At 43.9% G+C, this 10,372-nt stretch overlaps 1 protein-coding gene across 1 annotated transcript in view; it reads left to right on the top strand.

The window, feature by feature from the left end:
• LONP2 (lon peptidase 2, peroxisomal) overlaps positions 1-9,791 on the top strand; it is a 36,200-nt gene extending 26,409 nt beyond the window's left edge. The window contains exons 12-15 of the mRNA XM_030227544.2: positions 707-849; positions 5,595-5,802; positions 6,866-7,056; positions 8,749-9,791. Coding sequence (XP_030083404.1) covers positions 707-849; positions 5,595-5,802; positions 6,866-7,056; positions 8,749-8,970 — 764 coding nt within the window. The 3' untranslated portion in view covers positions 8,971-9,791. The remainder of the gene's footprint in view (positions 1-706; positions 850-5,594; positions 5,803-6,865; positions 7,057-8,748) is intronic.
• Positions 9,792-10,372: the final 581 nt, after the last annotated feature.

Genomic DNA, 10,372 nt, shown 5'->3' on the forward strand with positions numbered 1-10,372 from the left:
TTAGAGCCTGTGCTGCCCTGGAGATGCTCTGTGCTGGGGCACAGTTGTAAACACTCAGGAAAAGAACAGGAGTTCCTGTGCTGTCAGAATTGCCCTGTTCAGCTGCACATTCTCTGTTACACCACCCTGCCCAGGATTCCTCCTGCAGGAACAAACCCTTCCCTGGGAGGGTGGGCAGGCCCTGGCACAGGCTCCCAGAGAAGCTGTGCCTGCCCCATCCCTTGAAAGTGTCCAAGGCCAGGTTGGACAGGGCTCTGAGCACCTGCGATGGTGGAAGGTGTCCCTGCAAGACCTTAAAGCAAGATCAGCTTTAAGGTCCTTTACAGTCCAAACTGTTCTGATTCTGTGAAATACTGGTTTTCTGCACAAATCTGGTGAAAAATGTAAAGTCTTAAGTGAGCCTAATGTGTTTTGCTGTTTGAATTAGTTTGAAATGCACTTAAGCTGGTAAGTTCCATCTCTGTCAGTGCTCTAGATTTAATTTTATCTTTGATGAACTGTTAGAACATATTTAAGCTTAATAATTACATTTCATGCCATATAATCTTTAATTTGATGAGATTTTTGTGAGAGATGGTTTGAGCACATTTTCTGAACTTACTGACCATTTCATTGCATGTTTTATTCTTCTCTGTCATGATTTCAAAAACAATCCTCTGTCTAGGAAAGACCATTACAAATGCTAAATTAGATTTTCTTCCCTTAGATTGCAAAGAACATGTCACAGAAGATGCCAAACCAGAATCCATCAGTGACACAGCTGACCTGGCTCTGCCACCTGAAATGCCAATTTTAATTGATTTCCACGCTCTGAAAGATATCCTGGGGCCCCCCATGTATGACATGGAGGTAACATCCTCATTTGTTTCTGTTTGATGCTGTTTCTGGCTGATATGGTTATTGCTATTGACTGAGTCTGTACAATGGTAAGAACTTCAAAATATGTTAATAACAGCACTGTTTCTTTATGTTCCACAAAGTGTGTTTTCACCTAAAGCTTTTCTTTTCTTTTAATTCAGGGTACATAAATGACATAATGCCCTGACTTTTCTGTTAGCAAAGGTTCCTGCAGCAGTGCTGAAGAATGTGGTGATGTTTTTTCAGTTTGAAACAATTTTGCTTTTGTTTGGGGGATGTTTGGTGGTCTTGGGAAAGAAGCCAAAAGTAGAACCCAGGAATCCTGTCTCTGCAGCAGCTGTGCTAAGGACTGTTCCTCATACCTCCTTAAAGCCAGGCAGCATTTTTGGGTATTAAAACCACTTCAGTTTGCACCAGAAGTTCTCAGACATTCTTTAGGTTAATGTGACTCTTGGCTATTAAAATGTTTTACGATCAGTCAGGCACCCCAGCTCTGCTCCTCAATAGGTATATTTCAGATTTTTTGCTTTCCCCCATCTGTATTTTGCTCCATTCTGTGGAAATGCCATCAGTTAAAGTAGTTTGTTAGTTTGGGATTCTCATTTCACCAGTGACAGTGACACTGACAGTTGTTCTCTGTTCCTGAGAACTTTCTTCTTACAATTCTTTTCTCCTAAATCAGAGGACCAGAAGAACAAAAAGGGGGCAAGGTGATTGGGATAGCAGGAGAAAATGAATGATTGTTAAGGAATGAATCCGTTTTTAGACTTGAACTGAGCCTTTTGGATATGAAGATTTTATCATGGAAGAGATTCTTAAGGAAGAGACAGAAAAGAGGAAACAGACTGGAAGGAGGCAGTGCCACTGGTTGTGGCAGAGGATGGAGATGGGAGCAGTGGGAGGCAGGGAAGATCAATGACCAAGGGGCCAGTGCTGGTGACTCTGGGCTGAGGGCATTCCCATGGGTTCTTTGGTGATCTATTCTTTTACTTTAGGAAATTAGAATAATCTACTCTTTATGCAAATGACTGAATTGTCAGCAGCTTACATTTGTTCTTTCCAACCCTCAGAAGTCTCTGTACCCAGCAGGAAGATGACACAAATGTAAGAATTCAGTGCTAATGTGGGGCTTTTCTTAGGTGTTCCACCTGGTGTCAGTTTTGTTTCTGGAGTTGATTATTCATTTCAATTTGGTAGTGTGGCTGTGTTGGAAAAGAATTTCTGCTATTTTGTCTTTTCTGTAGGATTAAGTAATAAAAGTGTGGTTCTTAATTTCAAGTGTACAAATACAGGAGTGCTAGCTGGGGGTTATCTTTGGTGGGTTTTTGTTTATTTGTTGTGGGGTCCACAATAGATGCCATAAATTTGCAAATGAGCATTTCATGGATCTGCTGGCCTCTAAACTGAAATAAGACTGATTGAAGCTTGTGACTTCTGTTTCAAAAGGTTTTTTTAACATTTCCATATTTAGAAGGCATAAATAGAAGTAGAGATGAATCCACACTGATCAGTTCCCCAAGCAGCCCAGGATTTCTTTTCATGTACTCTTTGCTGTATTGATTGAGTGAATATTTTTCAGTACACACTTGGGTTTTTTCCATGTAAATTGCTCAGATAACAACATAACTTCTATTTTAAGGAATTTTCCCAACTAATGTGTTATTCCTTAGAATTTTCTCAAGTCCCCCCAAGGTTCTTTGGAGGAGCAGAGTTTCTGCTCTGAGCTTGGCTGCTGTGGGCTCTGCTCTGTAGTCACAGGCTGGGTCTCTCCTCTCTGGGTCTGGCCTGAGAGCTTCACTCTGGGCCTGCATTTTGTCATTTATCAGCAGCTGAAACAAAGACACAATGAGGCAGCCACTGTGTCAGTACCTGCATGAGGCTGAGCAAATGGAACTGAAAACATGACATGACTTAATTGATCTGTTGCCCTTCAGGGAATTCCTGACCCAGGGACTCATCTTTCACCTTTCCAGGGCATTGCTTGGCTATTGTCTGCACAGCTCTCCCAGCAGGAAGATGTGACAGAATACTCAGCTCCTACTTGCTGGATTAATTTGTTTATCACAAATAAATAATCTTATGTGTCTCCCTACAGAACAAATGTTGGAATTAATCACATAGTGAGGCTTTGAAAGAATAATCTCATCAGGTTAAATTGCAGAAGATTTAATGAAATGTTTCAGCACAGCACACTTTTGGGGGAAAGGGTTTCTAAGATATCCAGTGGGTTTATAACAAACTATTTGTATTTTTGGCTTGGATTTTAGTTGATGTATTAGGGGATTTTTAGCTTTTTTTTTTTTTCTTTCAACCCTTAATTCTGCTTGAGTAACAAAGGTTGTTGGCTCATCAGGATTGGTTTATATCCTCATAACCTGAGTGAAGTTGAAGGGACTTCAACTGCAGGTCAGGGAGGTGGCCTGTTCTAGGAAATGAAAGTGCAGATGCCATAAAAGAATGGCTCTGTTTCATGGGACATGCACAATTCTAATCAGGGAAAAACATCAGGGTGTCTTTCAGAAGCAAAACCTGTCCAAAGTACAGGTTTAGATGGGCATATTTGTCTAAGAACTGTCAGTCTTGTGGTGATATTTCTGGGAAATCCTCCTCCCTCAGAGGGAAGCCACTGTTAATGTGCTTTGCCAGCAGTGATTTGCCAGGGAATGAATCAGAAGAGAAGGAAAAAAGTTGGTTCAGTCAGTCTGGGAGAGCCTGTGGAAGGAAAACAAATGTGCTCAAGGCCAGCAAGTGACTGAACTGGTTCTGATCTTCCCATTGAGAATCAGGGACTTACCAGCTTCTTGTCCATTGCACTGACTTGGTGTAGCTCCAAAAGTGCAGATGATAACCTGAAATACTCTAAAATAAATGACTGTGCTGAATGTTAAGACTTAAATTTTGCAGTGTCCAGGCAGCTAAAATGCATCTGACAGCATGTTGATGTACTCAGGGTACAGCTAAATCACAGCTGGTTTGGTCTCATCTACTAAAACTTTCAAACCCCAAGACTCCTTTGCTCAGTGGCATCTTCATCACCTGACAGACATCACCAGCCATCAGCTGATTCAAATGGTCATTTTTAATTGAGGCTGTTTTAGAAAGTGTAAGAAAGATGAATCTAAATTGGAATAAATCATTACTTTTGGTGAGAAGAAATTATTCAGAGGTGCCAGGAGTGATTCAGTCTCGTGGGTCTCTCCCGTAGTCCAGTGTGCTTTCCTCTGAGTGTTGGGGGTTCTGTGGCTCTGGCTGTGTGGGGGGGTTTCCAAGGGGCTTTTCTGCAGCCACAGCTCCGAGCTGCCAGGGCAGTTGCCACGTGTGCCTGTTAGCAGGCTCAGTAAAGGCTCAGGGTGCAGCAGGGGTGGTCCAGTCTCTCTCCAGGACAGCAGGAGAGGTTGCTTGGCAAGGAGCAACAGTCCAAAGGTGATCAACACCTACTGCACAGGCAGTTTCTCCTATCAGATCTCAACTGACCTGTGAAAGCAGGAGGAGGTACCTGCCTAGTCTGAGGATAGAGGAGGGAGCCTGTGCTGAGTGATGAGTCTGTTAGAACCATTTGGGTTTTGATTTGTTGTCCCATTTGCTGTGTTCTGCCCCAGAGCTCTCAAACAGTCTCTAAACTGTTTCCAGTTGATGCAGAGTACAGTCTAAAAGAACTGAAACAAAACCCCCAGATCAATAAACCTTGTTGACAGCTGCTTTGGGCTGAGAGAGGGTGTGGACAGTGAATTGTGTTCATCTCACCTTCAATGGTGTGCCAAAATAGCATTGTCTCCAGTGCAAAGGGGAATGTTCCAGCGTTGTTGGTCTTCAGTGTGAGCAGGATGAACTAACTTTGTTAACCTGAGCTACTAAGCAGTTACTAAAATGATCAGGGTAAATCACTGTAACAAATAACACACAGGGAATAGGTATAGGAACTGATGTTAGCAAGGATGAAAATGCTTGGTGAGGTATTTTGATACCATAAAAGTGAAACACACAGTTCTGTACAATTTTCTTAAATGCTGAAAAAAGAAAGGGCCTTAGTAGCCAAATCATGCTCATGAAAGCAAATGGCAGGGTGCTGCTGCCAGTGCACAGGTAAGGGAGAGCCCCAGGAGAGCCAGGAGGAGGGGCTGTGTTCCTTGGCTTTGGTGCAGCTGCTGATGGCTTGGCTGCCTGTAACTCCCAAAGGGGCTCTGTCAGGTGTCCCCTCTGCCTGGCCTGGGAACACATTGACATTTCTGCTGTTCCAAAGTGTTTGTAAATGTCTGTAGGGAACAACATGGGGCTTGGCTGGCCAAGCTCAGGCAGTGCCACCACCTTTGAAAGGCCTGTGGGGAACACTGGGGAGCAAAACTGGCTTTGTCACAGGAGTAACAGGGCAAGCACACTCCAGCAGATGGGTTAAGTCACATAAACATTCAGTCAGGATTGACTGAATACTTCAGATCCTTTGAGGAGAAAGATTCTTATTGTGTTTTGGGGGCAGGGAAGGTTTCAAGAATGACACGCCTAGATGTTTGCCATGGCCTTAAGCTAAGCTGCCACATACAGCTCCTGTTGTATAATTAGTGTTTACACACATCCAGAACTACTGCTGCATTAAATAATAAATTAAAATATAAGAGATCAGACACTTGGCTTAACTTTAGTGCTTTGATGGGTACAGTTGTTTCAAAGCCAACTTTTGAACTGTTTTTGCAGTTTTTTTAATGGCTGTTTCCTAAACTGTTTCCTGTGTTTCCCTCCAGGTGTCTGAGCGCCTCAACCAGCCCGGGGTGGCCATAGGGCTGGCCTGGACACCCCTGGGAGGGGAGATCATGTTTGTGGAAGCCAGCAGGATGGATGGGGAGGGCCAGCTGACACTGACCGGGCAGCTGGGGGACGTCATGAAGGAGTCGGCTCACCTGGCCATCAGTTGGCTGCGCAGCAACGCCAAGAGATACCAGCTCACCAACGGTGAGGGACAGGGACACTGCTGAGTCACCCTGGAGCTCTGCCTGTGCACATGGAACAGGGAAAGGGTTTCAGCCAGCAGCACTACCCTGGAGATGAGATCAGCTCCCGCTTGCCTTTGTGCAGCTCTTTCCCAGTTGCTGCCAAGCCGAGGTGGTTGTGGCCTGGCAGAACATGAGTTGTGTCTCCCTGCCCTAGCCTGGAAGGTTGGGGGGCAGCCTCAGTGCCAAGGTGCTTCTCCTTGGTTGTGGCAGACACTGCCTCTGACTCATTTTTACACTCAAGCTTTCCAGCAGTATTTTCATGATGGAGACAGATATGGAAGTCTGTAGCTTTTCTCTGACAGGTTCTGTTAAAAGGTTTTTTAGTCTAAGTTTTAGTATTTTGAGAGTGTTGGGTTTGTATGGCAGCTGTAGAACTGCAGTGCAATAGGGCTCTGGAGAAGAACATTTTAACTGTTTTTTTGTCTGAACCTCCCAGGACTTGTAGAAATGTGCTTTCTAGATTGATCATCTGCTGATCAGGCAAATAACTGACCAGTATCTTCCACTATTTGTGTAAGTTTAGATAGGTTAAAAACCAAAATGTAATTAATGTATGAAACACTGCAGGCATTACCTGTGTGCATGTTTACCTCTCTGGTTTACACTCCATGTACTCCATAGCAGGTGAAAGGTCATAAATAAGAGTTCCACTTGATTTTATAAATCTGAGTTTCTGTGAAGTGTTCTCTGAACATAGATGTTGATGGTTTGGGACATAAAAATTCAATGTGGAAATTCCTTGGTTTCCACATTAATCCCTACTCTCAATTTCCCAATGCATGCAAGTGCCAAGCTCATTGGTTATCATGTTACAGTTTTTTCTAGGAATCTGGATGTGGGAAAGCTCGTTGGGATTTCTTTGTTGTTTTTTCCTAGGGCCTCTGCAATATTGTGTTGTTTTTTCAGCCTACTGTTAGTAAATAGTGCCAAGGCTTTTAGTTCTTGGTGGGCTTTTAGAATAAAGACCAGGAACAAAATGGGTTTAGATTTTTAACATTCAAACCATTCTTTTTTTCCTTAAGCTTCTGGAAGTTTTGATCTCCTTGACAACACTGACATCCATCTGCACTTCCCAGCTGGAGCTGTCACAAAAGATGGACCATCTGCTGGTGTTACCATAGTAACCTGCCTTGCTTCACTCTTCAGTGGGCGGCTGGTGTGCTCAGATGTAGCCATGACAGGAGAGATTACACTAAGAGGCCTTGTTCTTCCAGTAAGCATCATTGGAAAAAAGAGCTAAGTTGTATTAATGCTCCCTATTTTGGATATAAAATCTGTTTATAGCCACTCAGAAAAGTGGATCCAGAGCCTTGCTGGATCATTCCTTAGCAACAATGTGGTCTCTGCTGGTGCAGTGGGAAGAGGCCAGGCTGCTGCAGGACTGCCCCACTCCTCTGCTTTGCCTTTCAAGCTAAAGCCAGCCTTGATATGGCTTTTTGGGAAAATACATTAAAATGTCTTAGAAAGGAAACCTCAAAGTCCTAAAATGCAAGGTGGCTCTGAGTCTGCGCTGCAGTTTCTAAATGAGCTTCCTCAGACTGTTGGTACAGAGCTACTTCTGGTGTCTTTGAAAAGTTGTGACTTTAAGCTCTCACAGTAGCTGCATACAGGTTACTCCTGAATCCATGGATCTACTTTAGGTTTGTCTTAAATGTTGATCCTTGGATGTAGCTCAGCCAAATGGGGTTTCCATAAAGCTTTGTCTAAGCATGAAGGCAGAGAAGGCATTCAGACAAACAGAGTTTAGTTCAAAGTGTCAGTGGGGCCTGGCACAGGTGCTGAAGCCAGTAGGGGAGTTGTCATCTCATACCACATGGACAGGAGGAGGATGAAGCTGGAAATCAGGGACAGGATTTTGTTTCCTGCAGAGGAGACAGAACCAGAGGTACCATGGCAGGCAGTGGCCTGGGAGGCTCTGGGGGCAGAGAGTGACAGGACAGGCCATTGTCCAGGGTTCTGGAGCACCCTGCAGCAACTGGTGGGAGCCAGTTTAGCCCTGCAGCCACCCTGTCCTAACTGTGCCTGCTGCAGAGATAAGGTACCTGTAAATATTAAACCACATTTTCCTCCTTTCCCAAGGTAGTCTGGAATCTTGCTGTTATCAGTGACTGAATTGCCAGGGCTGTGCCAGGGGCTGCCCTTGCTGCTGAGTGTGCAGCACTGCCCGGACCTGTGGGTCACGTGAGGATCACGGGTCACCTCTGCCCCGTGTCACAGCAGCCAGGCTTTGCCCTTTGTACTGTAGTACAGCTCCTTCCTCTCTCTAAAGCATTGTAAAATGACAAGCTTCTGCTCTAAGGTGGTCTTTAGGAATAGAAAGGAGTTTGGGGGAAGAAGCTACGGCTTTAAGAAAAACCAATTTAACCCCCATTTACATCTCATTAACAACTCAACCAGTAGGATCAGTAGAGCAGTGCCTCTCCACTCCTGGAACACAGGTTTGCTTTGCTGTGCATATTTTGTTGTACAGCTCAAGTTATTTTCATGGGACATTGCTGCCTTAGGACTCCATTCCCTCTAAATCTAACACTGCCTTCATCTGAAAAATCTTCTGTTCTAATGCAGGTGCAGGATTTCAGCATGTGATATAAAAAAAACAGAGCGAAGGCCATTTTTGTTATAGAAATTCCTGAAAAGCAATGACTTTTCCACTATTGATTCTCTCGTACCTCACTCCTAAATGTATTTCTCTCTGGTTATTAGCTGTTACAGAAAGAATACTGTAGCATATTAACATATTTCCCTCATTAAGCATATGATGAGCTACAACTCTGACTGCATTTTTAATTGCTTTCCTAATGACTGAGGGAGGCAGAAGCTTTCCTCAAAATTTAACTCCTGATGTGATGTTACAATAATTATTTTATTAAGTTGGTTTTTTACATGTATCTCTTCTCCTCCTTAGGTTGGGGGAATTAAAGACAAAGTGCTGGCAGCACACCGAGCTGGCCTGAAGAGAATTATCCTTCCTCAGAGGAACGAGAAGGATCTGGAGGAGATCGCGGCGCACGTGCGCCAGGAGCTGACCTTTGTGCTGGCCGCCTGCCTGGACGAGGTGCTGAACGCCGCCTTCGACGGCGGCTTCGCAGTCAAGGCCAGCCTGGAGCACTTGAACAGCAAACTTTAGGCAGGCAGCCTGAGGTTACTTCTCTCTGCAGTTCCATAGTTCTTGATCTCTTTCAGCTACATTTAGGTATCAGGTACAACTATGAGCTAAATGGGTTTGAATGGGGGGTCAGTGCCATCAAAAGGAAGATGCTGCTGCAGTTACCAACCTGGAACTGCACTTTAGGGGCGTTTGCTGCTTTTTAATCAGCAAAGAATCTTGAATCTCATTTCCTGATGGATTTGAGCATGAGAAAGAATTCCTTAGCCTGTCTGGCACCTAGGTGTGTACATGGCAGCAGCTGGTCACATCCTTAAAGAGGGAATAATGTGCAGCAGGAGGGGGGGGTCATAGGTGGGGTTGTTACAAAAAGCAAAGTGATTTAGTGCAGGCTTACTCATTTACAAAATATCTGTAATAATAATGAATAATGATGTGCTAAGGAGCAGCAGTATCTGGGGAAAATAAGGTTTTTGAAATCTAAAACAATACGCTTAAGGCATCTGAAGAGAAGCACTATGGCCTAATAAATGAAGTTAGGAAGTTCTTTTAGCACTTGGTTCTAGTTTGTTCTATTTTTCAAATACAGGAAGCAATGCCAGAACAGAAGTGTAGGAATTGTTGTGTAGGAAGGGAGAGAACACATCAGTTCCCATCTGCACAGCTGTCCCTGCAGCAGCAGGGGGGGGTGGAGTGTGCATGAGGCCTTAATGAAAAAACCCAGGAATGTTTTGGAGGGGCAGAGTGCATGTCCTTCATTCCTGCCCACTACAAACCCACTTGGTTCTGGGATGCCAATGCTTGGAGGTTCACCTGTGGAAATTAAATCCATTTGAACAATGCCAAGAGAAGTCTGAATCTTTATTCAGTGTGAATAATGTAAGGTTCAAGAAGTCTGGCAGCCTCCCTGTCCTTTGATAGCTTTGTGTCTTACCTCCCCTTGAACCTCAGTGAGGACTGTACTTCAGTGTGTGATTGGGGCCCTTGGCATTCTTTATTCCAGAGGCAGCCCCACAACCAAATCCTGGGTGTTGTCACATCCTTCTCTTGCTCACTGGTTCTGAAACAACCCCCAAAGTGCTTATGAAACACAAGCTGTACCAGTCACAACAGCCTATTCTAGAAGCTGCCTAAAACTCAAAAGTAAGGACTTTGCTTTGCTTTCATTTTTGTAGATAACAAAGCTGATTTACCTGGAATAGAACAGCACTGATTGAAATCAATTCAGTGGGAATTTCAACATCTATTTTACAAAAGATTTTACAACTTTGACAAAAGACTTAATCTAATAAAATTATAAAAATAAAACCTGCTTCTGTGTCAATATTTAAAGAGCTGTACTCTTAGTCACTCACACGTATGTTCTGAGACTACAGACAACAGCCCCAGTCTCAGAACATGTTCTGCCTCATGAGAAATGTGC

Source organism: Serinus canaria, chromosome 11, assembly GCF_022539315.1.
Source record: "Serinus canaria isolate serCan28SL12 chromosome 11, serCan2020, whole genome shotgun sequence".
NCBI lineage: Eukaryota > Metazoa > Chordata > Aves > Passeriformes > Fringillidae > Serinus > Serinus canaria.